This window comes from Eretmochelys imbricata, chromosome 2 (genome assembly GCF_965152235.1).
Source record: "Eretmochelys imbricata isolate rEreImb1 chromosome 2, rEreImb1.hap1, whole genome shotgun sequence".
Taxonomy (NCBI): Eukaryota; Metazoa; Chordata; order Testudines; family Cheloniidae; genus Eretmochelys; species Eretmochelys imbricata.
This window is the reverse complement of record NC_135573.1, coordinates 42,870,004-42,886,337: the sequence shown is the minus strand read 5'-3', so window position 1 is coordinate 42,886,337 and position 16,334 is coordinate 42,870,004. Positions and strand designations below refer to the sequence as shown.

Below are 16,334 nucleotides of genomic sequence, written 5' to 3'. Positions count from 1 at the left end.
ACTAAGGTAAATTTTAAATTAGTGCTTGTTTTTACATAATATTTAAGTAACTTTAAAGATAGTAGCTAGATACTTGGAGAGCTTTCTCTTAATATATCAGTTTAATCTCATTTTTGCCTAATTAAGTCTCAGATTCAAATACAAGATTATTTCAGTTTTTGCAGCATTCTGTTCTATATTTAGTTATTGGGTTTGGCCCTTCTTAACTACCAAGGGAAGATAAGTCTGTGTCCATGTCTATGCTATAAACTTTGGTCAATGCAAGTTATGTCAGCATAAAGCCACCACAGTTAGTATATCATTTTGTGTATGTGCATATTTGGCTTTTTGCGTAAGTGCTACTGCACTTACCAGCAGTGCTTGTGTTAAGGCATAGTGCAGTACACTATGAATAAGTGTCCCAGTGTGAAACCCACCATCATCCAATGGTGCTATCTTTTGGAAAGTTTTGGCAATGCATATTAGGGCAGAAATGAGTCACACGGGTGACTGTGAGCAAGGGATCAAATTCCCAACATGCAACTCTCTCCATCCCATAATGTCACCTGTATCCCATAACTTTCACATCTTTTTTAAAAATCCCACAAATCCTTACAGGCATCCTCACTGTCTGCCATCTCTGGTAGAAGCATGGAGCCTGCACAGCTCTGCTCTATTGTCCTAAGTGTTGCAAGCACAGGATGCACAATCCTCAGTATTTGCAGAGCTACTGCTGTGGGACATAATGAGAACAAATGCAAGGTTGTTGGTGACGTTTATAGAGCAGCTCTGGGCTGGTTCTGGGCTTGAGAAATGAGCATGACTGGTTGGATCTCATTGTAATGCAGATTTGGGATGACAAGCAGTGGCTACAGAACTTTCAGGTTTGCAAGGCCACATTTCTGTATCTGTGTGCCAAGCTTGCCCCAGCCCTCCAACGCAGGGCCACTAAAATGAGAGGTGCAGTGACAGTGGAGAAGTGAGTGGCAATTGCACTGTGGAAACTTCCATTGCTGGATTGCTAGTGGTCAGTGGGAAATCATATGGGAGCTGGAAAATCCTCTGCAGGCGCTATCATCATGCAAGTGTGCAAGGCCATTTAATCGTCTCCTGCTATGCAGAACTGTGACTCTCGGCAACTTGAAGGGTATAGTGGATGGATTTGCAGCAGTAGGGTTCCCAAACTGTATTGGAACAATAGACAATATGCGTATCCCTATTTTGGCACCAGACCACCTTACAGCAGATTAACTCAACAGAAACAGCTATTTTTCTGTGATTATGCAAGCATTGGTGGATCACTGGGGATGCTTCACCGACACCAGTGTTGGCTGGTCAGGGAAGGTGCATGTCTCTTTTAACTTTAAGAACATAGGAATGTTCAGAAAGTTGAAAGCAAGCACTTTCTTTCCTGACCAGCCATTAAATATCACCAGTGGTAAATGCCAGTAGTGATCCTGGGGAATCCAACCTATCCTTTGCCCCTCTTGCTCATGAAGCCTTATATCAGTCACCTCAGAAGCAGCAAGGAAAGCTTCAACTACCAGCCCCGCAGGTGCAGAATAACCGTGTAATGCACTTTTGATAGATTGAAGGGATGCTGGCATGGTTTAATCACAAGATGGGATTTTTTTTTCAATTCTGATCCAAATGGTTATAGCTGCCTGTTGTGTCCTGTGTAATATTTGTGAAGCAAAAGGGGAGAATTTTCCACTGTGTTGGACAGTGGGGGTGGAGTAGCTGTTTGCTGAGTTTGAGCAGCCAGAGACAAAGGCTACTGGAAGAGTTTATTGCAAAGCTATATGGCTAAGAGAGGCCTGGAAAGAGTACTCTAACAGTGAGCCACAGTAATGCATTATGGTGGACTTTGTTTTACCTGGTCCTGCTATTTTGGTGCCTGTTAGGAGTTGTGTGATGCATGGTGTACATCTGTGAATATAACACTGTCGATGCACTTATTAATTTTGCTGTGCTTATTTTACATTTATGATGATTACACTGTTTGTCATGGACACTGAGTTGTGTCACACTATACAGTAACAAGTAGATGCTTTCAGAACTTTTAGGCACTCTGCAGTGTATGTTGTGAACTAACAAATATGAATTATTTTCCAAATCCTAGAGTTTTATTCACTAATAAAACCAGTCCAAGAAGAAATCTGTGCAATTTAAAAGCAAATACATTAAAAACTTAAATTAATGGAGCAGAAATTAACAAAGGGAAAGAACACTCATGACTATTTTACCTACACCTCAATCATGGCTTTCACAGGTCATAAGAACATAAGAATGGCCATACTGGGTCAGACCAAAGGTCCATCCAGCCCAGTATTCTGTCTACCGGCAGTGGCCAATGCCAGGTGCCCCAGAGGGAGTGAACCTAACAGGTAATGATCAAGTGATCTCTCTCCTGCCATTCATCTCCACCCTCTGACAAACAGAGGCTAGGAACACCATTCCTTACCCATCCTGGCTAATAGCCATTAATGGGCTTAACCTCCATGAATTTACCCGTTCTCTTTTAAACCCTGTTATAGTCCCAGCCTCCTCAGACAAGGAGTTCCACAGGTCAGTGTATGTGAAGTTGTGATTGTCCTTAATGGTGCTCAGGGTCAAGTGGTAGGGTTAGAGATGTGGCCCCTGATATCATGGTGAAGGGGGGTGTCAGGAGGTACTGTAATGGAGTTCTCCATGCACTGCAAAAGGAGGTGAGCCTGTGATGGTTGAACCTGTAAGTCCAGAGATGAGCCCATGATTGCTGAACCTGTAGGTCCACAAGAGTCTGCAGCGTCTGTTTGCTGTCGGAGAAGCCCTGTTATGTCCTGATGTATCCGACTCTCCTTTTCCTTCTGGGACTCCTGGGCCTTTCTCGTGTCTACTCTTTCCTTCTCCAGGCTATCTGCAGTGTTCACCCTCCAGGCCCCTTGCTCACAATCTGATGCAGCACTGGCTTGCAGGATATCATTGAATCTGTCATTCCGAGTACTTTTCTTTCTCAGCCTTATCTCTCTCAAGCATTCTATGGGTGTGGAGTAGGAACCCCTCAAAGCTGCAATAGCAGCAGCTGCAGATAAAACACAGAGGTGCCATTGTCAATATAGTCACAATGAAAAGTGAAAGTGAAAATTGAGCAGTCCCTTCCCTTACTCCCCTGAAGTTTTAAACAAGACATGCTTATTGACATTTCTGCTTCGGAGTGCTTCTGTACAGCACCATTCATGGTGAATATGGTCTCCCAGGGGCTGAGGGAATTGCTTCATTGCATGAAACTGAGTATAGGGCAGTTGCACTGCATTCTCAGGCCATTTTCCACAGACTGTGGTGATTGTAGCTAATATCTCACTCCTGAGGGTAACACAGGCACAGAAAGCACAGCTTCTGCTGGCACCCCGAAGCTGCCGAGGCCTGTATACTGCTAGCCTGTGTACTACAGTGGTGCCTGCTGAAGTTGTTGCTGACTGACAGAGAGAAGAAGTAAGGCTGTCATACCTAGAATCCTTTGGGAGAGGGTTGCAGAGTACCTCCATGAAAGTTTCATTTGAGAACTCTCAGAAGGATTCAAGGAACATCCTTGTGTACATAAACTGCTCCAGATGTCCCCGTCCCCCCCTTGCCTAACTCTACAGGGGAATGAAAAGCAAATGACAGCTCTGTCTCTCTGTTGTACTGCTGCCTCTTCTAATATGAGTAAATTAATGAAAAGTCAATAGCTGTATCATGTTAAGTTGGGGCACCATCAGTACATCATTGTAGTGGGGGAAAAAACAATCGCATACTTACCTGGGATTCCTTCCCCTGCATACGGCTCACCCATGCTTGACTGCTAAGAGTGACTGGACTGTGGTGGAGTCTCAGACAGGTCCAGGCCCCCTGTCGCATATCCCCCATCTTTCTCTTCTTTGTCCTCGCTTTGGCACTGTGACAGGTTGACTTATTTATAGACTTTTCAGATTTAGATTTAGATTTTTTTGTAATTTTGACAGAGAGCAGTGTTTGTTTTTTAAGTTTTTTTTTTTTTCCGTTATCTATCTCAATTTTCTGCAACAGAAAATTGTAGTGGGGGGGCAGACAATATTTAATGACAGTAGACATTGATATTCAGAAAATTAAAGCTTAACCATTAAAATGCAAGCTGTCAACATCACATGTCGATATACAAAGTAAATGTACTTAAACAGATAAATTCTCAAGCAGCATTTTTCTTTGTGTACCTGTACATTTCTATTATCGATATAAATATTTTTGTCAGTTTGTGTATGTGGTGAAATCGATATTTACCAATAAAAATCAAATCCTTCCGAGTTTACCTATATAGCAGAAACTTGCCATGCTGTGGAAGCCTCTCTTGCGTTTCCTCTCTTTTCCCCGCTCCCCCTCACGCATACACAAAAGAGGGGGTGTGGAACTAGAGTTGTAGAGCAGCCTGGGAGGTAAGATCTTTGCAATTAATTCTTCAAACCCTTCCACCTACTGCTATGAAAAGGGAGTTGATCCAGTTTTTACACTGGAGTGATTGCTTTGTATGGCCACTGCTGGGAAACTGGAGAACTGCCATGGGCGAATTCCTCCAGTGAGGTGGAAGTAGGTTATCTTCTCCCAGATAGCTGCATTACCTAGTTTGGTCCTTGCTTTGTTCTTCTTTGGCTGACCTCCGCTATAAGCCAAGAAAGAGCACAACCCCTTCCATCTGCACATCAGTCTGTAAAGTTAACCTTTTTGGTGTCACTTTTTTATATATGGCAGTCAAGATTGCTGTAGTCACTCTTCTCCTGAAAACAGATTAACAATGCAAATGTCCAGTGAAGTACTACACAGTAACTGTGCAGGCAATTTCTTCTCTGACATAAGAACGACCTTACTGGGTCAGACCAGGGTCCATCTAGCCCAGTATCCTGTCTTCCGACAGGGGCCAATTCCAGGTGCTACAGAGGGAATCAACAGAAAAGGTAAATGATCAAGTGATCTATCCCCTGTCACCCATTCCCAGCTTCTGGCAAACAGGCTACGGACGCCATCAGTATCTGTCCTGGCTAATAGCCATTGATGGACCTATCCTCCATGAACTTATCTAGATCTTTTTTGAATTCTGTTATAGTCTTGACTTTCACAACATCCTCTGGCAAGGAGTTCCACTGGTTAACTGTGTATTGTGTGGAAAAATACTTCCTTTTGTTTGTTTTAAACTTGCCTAATAATTTCATTTGGTGATCCCTAGTTCTTGTGTGATGAGGAGTAAATAACACTTCCTTATTTACTTTCTCCACACCAGTCATGATTTTATAGACCTCAATCATATCTGCCCTTAGTCATCTCTTTTCCAAAATGAAAAGTCCAGTCTTATTAATCTCTTCTCATATATCAGATGTTGCCCTTTTCTGAAACTTTTCCAATTCTAATATATTTTTTGAGATGCGCTGACCACATCTCCATGCAGTATTCAAGACGTGAGCGTACCATGGATTTATATAGAGGCAATATGATATTTTCTGGCTTATTATCTATCCCTTTCTTAATGATTCCCAACATTCTGCTCTAGAATTGTTAATTGTAGAGTTCAGAGCCCAGGAGGACCACAAGTTTGTGAAAACTGTTTTGAGCTGAATCTGACTTCTGTATATGGAACTTACTTGCTGAACTAGTTCCTTTTTCTGCAGCAGGGGTTACTTTACTTCACAGTTAGTTATTTTTAAAGGGTATGCTTATATTTAAGGCTAAGATTTTTGCCATGGATATTTCTAGTAAAAAGTCAAGGACAGGTCATGGGCTTCCACTTTATCAACCATGACCTGTCCCTGACTTTATTGCTAAAAATATCCATGACAAAATGGGAAGTCGCTGGGCAGTATGGGGCCGGCTGGGAGCTCTGGTGTCCCCCTCTACCTGCAGCTCGGAGCTGCGGGATCCCCTGCCAACCGCAGTGACCGAGAGCTGCAGGGGGCCCAGCCAGTAACGGCGGGGTCCCCTGACGACCGCAGCAGCTGGAGTCTGTAGGCATCCTCCCACCACAAGTACCCCGCAGCTCCTGGCTCCCCCGGGAGGCAGCGAGACAATGCAGCTCCAAGCTGCGTGCTGAAGTCACTGAGGTCTTTGGAAGTTGTGGATTCCATGACCTCTATGACAAAATCGGAGCCTTACTTATAGTTAGTTCAGTAGACCTGAATTATGTTGCCATTGGTCAGTGGATTTTTGGCTGAGCAAAGCAAGGTCTTGCACTCAGCTTGATGGTATTTCTTAGTCACACACTAACTTTTGAATGCTGCATCCAATCAATGCCAAAGTTTTTGGCAATGTTCTGGGCAGCACCCTATTCATTTTTTGGAGGGAGTGGGGTGCAAATTAGAAAGCAGAGAGGGGGAAAAGGGTGGACAGTGCCCTGGCATCCGGTTTTCAGATCCAGCAGTTTCAGCCACCTCTGTAGTTGTCTGTTGATCAAGAACTAGTTGAGGGCATCCATTAACGTCTTCCAGCATGACAATACCCATTCTGGGCTCTTCCCATATTTCCAATACCATTTAAAAATGCTGACACATATGATGACTTATCTCTCAAACAGAAGTCGGGGGGAGGGGGAGGTGGCGGCAGTGGGCTTGGAGGTATGCAGAGAGGCACGAACAGCCCATGGTATGGAGGGAAGGGTGAATGCGAAACAGAGTCCTTGGCATGGGTAGGCTGGGTTGCAGGAAATGCCAGAAATACAGAGAGGTGGAAGGTTGACATTCAGGGAGCTTGTTGGGGGGAATGGAGGAGTGCAAGAAGCTCCTGGTGTGTGCAGTATACTTGGTCTACAAAAGCAACCAAGTGTGTGACCCTCTAGTGTACTATGTTTTTTTAAATCTTCTTTGTTCACCAATGTACTATGTGATGGGTGTATCTTATAAATAATAAAAAAAAAAAAAAAAAATCTACAAACCTAGCAATCTTCTCTTCTAGCATCAGCAAGTGTCAATATTGGCCAGCTGGAACATCAGCTTATATTATCAGTGGATCCCTGGAGGATTCGCCAGATTTTAATTGAGTTGCATGGCATGACGTCAGAACGCCAATTCTGGACAATTTCTAGCAAGGTAAAGTATTTCTCATAGAATAGCTGAGTATGTGCAGTAGAAACTCAAAGTTACGAACACCTGAGTTAAGAACTGACCAGTCAACCACACACCTCCGTTTGGGACCGGAAGTATACAATCAGGCAGCAGCAGAGATGGGGGTGGGGAAAGCCAGTACAGTACTGTGTTAAACATAAACTACTAAAAAAAAAGGGGGGGGGGGGCGGGGGGAACGCAGCATTTTTCTTCTCCATAGTAAAGTTTCAAAGTTGTATAAAGTCAATATTCAGTTGTAGACTTTTTTGAAAGAACAAACATAACGTTTGGTCAGAGTTATGAACAACCTCCATTACTGAGGTGTTTGTAACTCTGAGGTTCTACTGTAGTTGCATACAGTAAACTCCTTTCACTTTGAGAATGTGATGCAGTAATTGGAGAAGAGATTGACTGTCATGACTCCTGGATTCTGATTTTTTTTTTTTCCCTCCTTTTCTGACTTTCTGTGACACCTTAGGTAACTTGCTAACTTCTGTTTCGTTCCCTGTCTGTATAATGGAAATGATGATGATATAGCTAAGAATTCTATATTTTTTGTGTGTTTAAAAAAAAAAAAAAAAGTTATAGATGTGTAAAGTATTGCACATCTTACTCTGATTTGCTTTTCATGTTGCTTCCTTGAGTTAGTTAAAAATTGCTTTTAAATATGAAACTGTCTGGAATACAGTCTCTGGTTCTCTTAAGTCTCTATTTATTTTTATTTTAAAATCCATACCTAAAAAAATGCTACCATTCTGCTCTTTTGACTTAAATTACTGTAATTTGCTAGTAATTGGCAAAAAAGCTGTCTTCCATTTTAAGTTGAGTAAAGACTTTTTGTTTTTGACTATTTAAATATTCAAAACATCAACAAACTAGGATACCAAGGGATTTATGTACTTTGTCTTGTGGAGCAGCTAGTGTGTTTTTATTTGCATATGAACCCTGTGTAAACTTACGTTTGAAGAGTTTTTAACTGTAGTATACACATCCAGTTAATAAGAAATTTAAACTTATATTTTGAAGAGTTAGAAATGACATGTGAGAAACTGCTCTTTTCTTTGTGTTTCACAAATTTGGTCACTAATGTTTTTACAGTGGTTTAATAGTTCAAAAAATATGTTCCCATTCAAATATTTTATATATTTATCTCTTAGTGGGAAGTACCAAATGTTTATGGCAGTGTTATCCTAGGAATTAAAGACAACTTGACTAGAGATTTGGTCTACATCCTGATGGCAAAAGGGTTACACTGCAGTGCAATTAAGGTGAGCAAACTATATATAAATAAAGAGTTCATGGTCTTGATGTTTAATAATACAGATCATTCTTCCATAAAAATATCCTGTTTTTCAATAAGACTTGACTACTATACATATATTCTGCCATTTTTTAGTTGCTTATGAAAAAACTGCTGTGCAGTAGGAATAGCCTAGGACATACTGATAAAAGTAGATGTATTCTTGGTGTACTAAGAACATAAACTAAATGAGGTGTATTCTTTTGTAACATACAAGTGAAAGCATAGAGTAGGGTTTGAAGTACAGGACCTGGGAGTCAAGAGATCTAGGATTATATCATGGCTGTTAAGGTTAAGACCAGCTTTGTGTTTAAAGCTTGACTGTTCTAAGTGCTCTAAAATCCATATGAGTACACAAATTGCCTAAAAATGTGGTGTCTCATGGGGGCACTGGCTGTTGTTACTGATCCAGATTTGGGGCCTCTTGACCAAGGAGTTTGTTCCCAAGATACAGCCCCTAGGGGAAAAGCAGTTTTTCTTAAAGTTGACACATCTTGGCAATGTTTTTTGCTCACCGATAGAGATTAGAGCAGGACTCAGATCACTGAATGCCCTAGGGTTGCCCCGACGGAGTGCATGTTACATATCAACCCTTCAGGGGAAATCAGATTAAAATGTTTGAAGAAGTTTGCTTCTCCAGTTACACATGCTGATGTTCACATGCCTAAGGCATTACACTGAGCAAGTGTGCAGAGAGAAGCTATTTCGAAAACTACTTATACATCATCATGTCTGGGTTGCTCCGAGGGTATGCGGCAGTCATCAAGTCTGAGCACCATGCGAGGCTCTGAATTCAGATCCAAACCAGGGCAGAAATCTGAACTAAAAATAGCACACAGTTACTCCAGTCTGCCTCTGTCAAAGTGGGGGGAGATGTTATTTTGAGGAAATGTAATCTGAGAACAACAGAATATACAGAAGGTGCAGAAACTAGTTTCTTAAACCTATAGAAGCAAACGTGGAGTGGGAGGGTGAGGGTGATTGGAGTGGGAGAGTAGATGGGAAGGGGAATTGTTTATCTCAGAGGTCTGACCCTTCTGTCTACCCCTCCTCCCCCATGTGAGCTGGGACCTGGGGGTCCCTGCCAACATGTGTGCGCCAGGATCTGCTATTTCCTGGTTTTCAGAATCTTGAGGTTTTTCTAAATTCAGTATTCTGGAAGGACGTAACTATCACTGGGCAACCCTGATTCTTTGTTAATAAAGGTTGGTTGGTTGTTTTTTGCCATTTAATCTATTTACAACTCTGCAACAAACTTCCTATAGCAGGGTGGGCAAACTACAGCCTGTGGGCTGTGTCCGGCCCCTCAGACCTCTTAATCCAGCCCCTGGGGAGTGGGATCGGCAGCTTGCCCCACTCTGCTCACCCGGCGGGGTCAGTGGCTTGCCCAGTGCTCCAGCCGGGGAGCAGGGTCAGCAGCTTGCTGCACTCTGCCCACCCGGTGCTCCCATGTGTTCAGGTGGGACCTGCATGAGGGCACACATGTTACTGCGGCTGCACAACCCAAATGCGCCTCACATGCCATCAGCCTGGAACATGCACGCCCATATGCCTGCTACTTGTTGCCTTAGGGTGATTCTGCTGTTTTAGTAGTGTCAATTTTCCATTGTTGAGGATAAAACAAAGAGTAGTTGGCCAGGGAGTGCCAGCTGCATTATTCACAATAATCAAAGAGGGCGAGGAAAGGAGGTAAGTTTGTTTTAATTATTGTAATACGCTATGATATATTTATAATAGTAAGATTTTGTTTATTTCCACTAAAATGTATCTTTATTAAATAATGTTTATTTGAATATCTCTGAATTGTTGATTTCGTGAGCATTCATGGCCTGCCATGCAATTGCCATACCCAGATGTGGCCAAAAAGTTTGCCCACCCCTGTTCTATAGTCTGGGCTTGTCACTTAACATCTCTGTGCCTTAGTTCCCCAACAATAAAATGGGCATAATACTGAACTCGCTGAAGTGTTGTCGGGCTAAATTCATTAAGGTGGAGTTTTTGCTTAGGACACATTAATGATTAACACTGTAATTTATCTAAATTTGGAAAAGACTTCTTGCGACTAGCTAACACTTTTGCTGATTCTTTTGAATGAATATTCAGCATGTGAAACCCTGTTTCTTTGCCTCACAGTTCCTGGTTAATGAACTATAGGATGAAACTATAACCATTTTATAACTAGAAAACTCCAGAATGTGTCTTGAGTCTTCTGACTTTTCCTTTTATAGTATGTTTTTCTTCTGAACCTTTTTATTTTGCTTGAAGAATTTGGGATTATAGAACCCCTGCATCTTTCAAGAATTGATAACATTTACAGTGATATATTTGGCTCAATCTGAAATTTACTTACTTTTATTCAAAGATTTGGGCTTGATCCTGAAAGGTAGCAAGAACCCACAACTCCCATTACATAGGTGCCAAGACTTGAAGTAATCCAGAATAGGTTAAAACAATGTTCCAACACTTTTCTTCTTCTTATAATTCAACCAAAGTAGTGGTGTCACTTTCACACATGCTGTGCTTTATTACAGGATTTTGTCCATGCAAAGCAGCTTTTTGCTGCTTGCCTGGAGCTTGTGACGGAGTTTTCTCCAAAGCTGCGCCAGGTCATGCTGAATGAGATGCTGCTCTTAGATATTTACACTCACGAAGCAGGAGCAGGGGTTTCTGGAGAACGTCCTCCTTCTGATTTGATCAGCAGAGTCAGAGGATATTTGGAAATGAGGGTACCTGGTAAGAATGTAGCTGACCGATCTCTTAGGAAAGATACAGTAAAATGCAACGGTGGTAACAGATTTGCAAAAACGAGAACATTCAGGGTTCTGTGAGCTTCAGTGCTTAGGTTATAACCAGGAACAATAATGAAAAGTAGTAAGGTATTAAATAAATATATTTTTAGTTGTCTTAGTGAGTGTTAGCATCTTGAAGTGAGCTAGCTTTCCATGGACTGCACTTTGCCAATTTCCTTTAAATAGAGCTAGACAAATCACTGGTTTTTGTTGTCTGGCAACTTAAGGGGGAAAAAATTGGTTTGACCCAAACTGAAAAGTATTTTTTGCATGCTGTTTGTTGTAGCCATTTTGGTCCCAGGATATTAGAGACACAAGGTGGGTGAGGTAGTAGCTGGTGAGAGAGGCAAGCTTTTAAGCTTACACAGCTCTTTATCAGGTGACCTGTGTAAGCTCAAAAGCTTGTCTCTCACCAACAGAAGTTGGTCCAATAAAAGATATTACCTCACCCACCTCATCTCGCTGAAATCATTTGGAATTTTTGGCAAGTCAAAAAAACAACCACCACCTTTTGTTTTGGATTGAACAAGTTTGTTTCCAGACTTTTTTTAATCTTTTACTTTTTTTTTTTTTTTTTTAATAAAAGCAAGTGATGGCTTTATGTATGGAGGAGATGGTGGTCCTCTTTATACCCAGTAGCCCAGTGATTAGGACACAGTTGCAATGTGGGAAACCCACATTTGAATCTCTACTCTGAAGCAGGAGTTTAAATCCAGGTCTCTCCCCTCCCAGCTGAGTTCTATAACCACTGCTATAGGGGGTATTCTGGGGTGGATCTCTCAGTCCCTCCTGTTTGAAGATGTTCTGTTTCATGTAAAAAATTAAACACTGGATCATGGATTTGGATGAGGGAGAGCCAAGTTCCAAGAGAGTGCCCTAATGACCAGGCTGGAGAGTCATTCTGTGTGTGTGTCTCTCTCTCTCTCTCTCTCTCTGATGATTGTTCATTGGTATTTTAACAAATACTGTTTTGGAAGCTGGATACTGCAACTTCTGTTTACAATCTTCTAAATGCTATGGCCTGCTTTTCATAAGCATGGAACACCTAAAGCTACGAGATAAGTTAATGGAAGCTGCTGATGCCCATCTCCTCTAAAAATTAGGCCCCCTCTGTATCCATCTACCATGTTTGCTACTATAAAATATAAGAAGCTGAAATGCTTTGATTGTGGGGATATATATGTTTGGTACAGTGTAGGTCTAACCACACAACTCCTGGTCTTAATTTCAATTATTTCCAGATCTTCCCAGCTGTTTGACATGTTCATAAATGCTAGTGTTTCAGGGGGGGAAAAAACTGATGATCTAATATTAGCTGATGAGCTCAACATTTTTTAAAAATCTCTTCTAGATATTCCTCTTCGACAAGTTGTAGCAGAGGAATGTGTTGCCTTCATGTTAAACTGGCGGGAGAATGAATACTTAACTATGCAAGTTCCTTTACTTCTGGTTCAGACTAATCCTTATGTGAAGGTAATGGATGTTCAGACTGAAAAGGGCAAGATGCCATACTATGCCTCTTTTCTTTTTCTTTTCAAGGCTCCAGTACTTCTGAAGGCATGTGTCATTCTTCATTGTTTCTGTCAAGTTTAATTCTAACTGCAGTAATGAGTGGGAATAGGTCTTCCAAAGAACCAAATACTGTGTAGCAAAACTAAGCACTGTTGGTTGAAATTCAGTAATATCCAGAAATAAGGTTGATTTTTTGTCTCTGGATTCCGTCTGTACTACAAGAGTAACTGAGACAGGAGATGTGGCTTACACCACCTTTGTCCGCTGACCTGGCAGCAGTCTTGTTTCATCAGTATCTTGCACAGGAGGGACATAAACAGTAATGAGTAACCTACCTATACCAAATATTGAAACAGTGCTGTGAATGGGTTCCCTGCCTCAATTATATTTGGGACGTGAATTATTTCAGTAGGAGATTTAGGTGTGAAAGGGATTAAAGATTGGGCCTTAAGTGTATTGTGTTCATACATTTTCCTAATAAACTTCAGTGGTTTGCAGTTTCCAACTCATTACTGACTGTATGTTAAATATTACTGTGGCATTCAGACACCTATCATTTTGGAGTTCTACTTTTCAAAAATATTTGTTTTTTTGTGGCAATATTATGATTACTTATCAGATTATTATGTTAAAGCAAAATACACACAAACATTGTTTTACGTGGTGAAAAATCTTCTGATCCACTCAATCTGCTTTGCAGTTACAGTTGATATTTTTAACCTTTTTATATTCATATTTTGCTTGCTAGAATGGATATATAAATGCAGCCCTTCGTTTTGCAGTGTTACTTGAATTCTGATTGGATCAAGAATGGAGCACTGTTTTCTTGGACCTGTTGTGGTTTCCCTAGGCTGCATCTTTATATTAAAAATAAATATATCTGCAGTTTGCTCCCTTTTAGGAAAATTAGTTGCATTAATTTGCAAGCTCCTCAAGCTCCTGGTTAGATGGCCTGTATCACAGAGTAGTCATCCCTGCCACTGTGGTATGAAATAGCCTATTTAGACCTGTCATAAATATAAAGGGAAGGGTAAACCCCTTTAAAATCCCTCCTGGCGAGAGGAAAATCCTCTCACCTGTAAAGGGTTAAGAAGCTAAAGGTAACCTCGCTGGCACCTGACCAAAATGACCAATGAGGAGACAAGATACTTTCAAAAGCTGGGAGGAGGGAGAGAAACAAAGGGTCGGTATGCTGCTTTTGCCGGGGATAGACCAGGAATGGAGTCTTAGAACTTTTAGTAAGTAATCTAGCTAGGTATGTGTTAGATTATGATTTCTTTAAATGGCTGAGAAAAGAACTGTGCTGAATAGAATGACTATTCCTGTCTGTGTGTCTTTTTTGTAACTTAAGGTTTTGCCTAGAGGGATTCTCTATGTTTTGAATCTAATTACCCTGTAAGGTATCTACCATCCTGATTTTACAGAGGTGATTTCTTTACTTCTATTTACTTCTATTTCTATTAAAAGTCTTCTTGTAAGAAAACGGAATGCTTTTTCATTGTTCTCAGATCCAAGGGTTTGGGTCTGTGGTCACCTATGCAAATTGGTGAGGATTTTTACCGAACCTTTCCCAGGAAGTGGGGTGCAAGGGTTGGGAGGATTTTGGGGGGAAAGACGTGTCCAAACTACGTTTCCCAGTAAACCCAGTTAGTTTGGTGGTGGCAGTGGATATTCCAAGGACAAAGGATAAAATTAATTTGTACCTTGGGGAAGTTTTAACCTAAGCTGGTAAAAGTAAGCTTAGGAGGTTTTCATGCGGGTCCCCACATCTGTACCGTAGAGTTCAGAGTGGGGGAAGAACCTTGACAAGACCAATAATCCCTTTTATCCCTTGTAAATATGCAAAAAAGCTCTAGCCATTGTATTTTTGCTGTTTTGTTTTGCTTAGTTGGGGCAACTTTTGGCTGCTACATGCAAAGAACTTCCAGGCCCCAAAGAAAGTAGACGGACAGCTAAAGACCTTTGGGAAGTTGTTGTGCAGATCTGCAGTGTATCCAACCAGCACAAGCGAGGGAATGATGGCAGAGTGAGTCTAATAAAACATAGAGAGTCTACATTAGGCATTATGTACAGGTATGTGTCCAAGAATTATTTAATAAAATCAATCTTTGAATTCTAAATTTGGCCTTGTCTTCATTCAGGAATTGCCCTGTTTCAGCAATCAGTGGCCAGCAACTGGCATAGCTACAACAGGCTGGGTGTTTTTACCAAAGAGCATTCAGTGCAAATCCCACCTGCCCTTGCCTACCCTTAGGGGTTGGCATTGATATAGTGACACTGATTGTTGAACAAGGCTATTCCCAAAAGTGGACAAGGCCTTTGAATATTTAAGGTGAAATCCTGAGTCCACTGAAGTCAATGAAAAAAATTCCTATTGACTTCAGTGGGCCAGTGATGTCACCTTTAATATCTAAGACTCTTCTAATTTTATTTGATTAACCCAGAGGCACCCACACTGCGTCCAACTGAGAGCCATTTGTAGCTTGTCTGTAGCCAATGTCTCCAGGCCTCTGCCCAGATTAGTGATGTGTTCCACGCTAGATCTCTGGTCTTCACAGGCCAGCGCTCAGAACTAAATCGTTCACAGGGCTTTGTTTAAGAGTAAAACTTTATGGGCCATACTTTAGTCATCCTTGTGCTGATCTGGTTAATATGTATCTAAAACCAGGCTGCTTTGTCTTTCAGTACTATGTGATTGGCTGGAGGAGAGGGTACACAGGCTTGCTTTTTATGTTCTTGTGATTTACATATTTTCTGAAGCAAAAGGGAGCCAAGGCCTAGGTGTACACTGAGATATTGAACCTGTTACGACTCCTCCAGTTCAAACAATAAAAGGTGATAACCTTGTCTTGATATGAGAATTATTTAGAATTTGTTGGTAAAGGATCCATCTCTTGCTTGAAATGTGTGATGGTGAGAATTTCTATGTCCAGCAGTATTAGCAACTGCATATACAGGTAAAAAGAGCTAAGGTGTACCTTTGCATATTAGTCTTTGGCTCACTGCTTTGATCCCAGCCTGTAGGATTATGAAAAAGTTGAGTAGTTCGCACAATAACTGACTGTGGCCCCTACTGCCGTGCATTAAAAGTTCTCTTCATGTGATTGTATATGTCCATTCCACTTCAGGTGTCTGCACACCAGTACACTGGCGCTGGCAAACCTTTTCGCATAGCAGTGTTCATCAGGGCAGCGCATGTGCTTTCTGCACACTCGTGCTGCTAGTCGATGGTATAACAGTCAAAGCTACCCTGACCCTCCCTCAGTTCCTTCTTATTCCCCTTGGTCAGCAGTTGTCGCACACGTGAGCTCTTCTTACTTCTTGCCTGTCTCTTTAGATCCCCCTAAAGAAATAATTTCTTGAGCAAAATTCTTTAGCTTAATTAATTTAATTTAATTAGTTTGTAGTGATACTCATTTTAAGCTTTGTTTATACATTATTTTCCCCCCTTGAGCTTCAGCTTGATACCGGGACATGCCAAAGTCCCCAGTGTTCAAACGCCATTCAGTCCATGCCAGTTAACAATCCCCACTGCAGCTTCTTAAAGTAATTAGGAGACCGTCACATTAGGCACAAGCGCCCTGTATGAAAAGTTGAAAAATTGGAGAGAGTTCAGAGGAGCCATTAGAGTGATTATAATGATAGACTAAAGGCACTCAATTTATTTAGCTTAAC

General features: G+C 41.4%; 1 protein-coding gene across 4 annotated transcripts in view; it reads left to right on the top strand.

Moving 5' to 3' along the window:
• The window catches only part of INTS8 (integrator complex subunit 8), an 80,131-nt gene that overhangs the window by 38,878 nt on the left and 24,919 nt on the right, over nt 1-16,334 (top strand). For 2 of the 4 annotated variants that reach the window (XM_077809988.1, XM_077809991.1), the window contains exons 13-17: nt 6,910-7,043; nt 8,216-8,326; nt 10,890-11,091; nt 12,499-12,620; nt 14,548-14,732. In XM_077809988.1, coding sequence (XP_077666114.1) covers nt 6,910-7,043; nt 8,216-8,326; nt 10,890-11,091; nt 12,499-12,620; nt 14,548-14,732 — 754 coding nt within the window. The remainder of the gene's footprint in view (nt 1-6,909; nt 7,044-8,215; nt 8,327-10,889; nt 11,092-12,498; nt 12,621-14,547; nt 14,733-16,334) is intronic. The other 2 variants (XM_077809990.1, XM_077809989.1) reach the window with 1 other exon arrangement.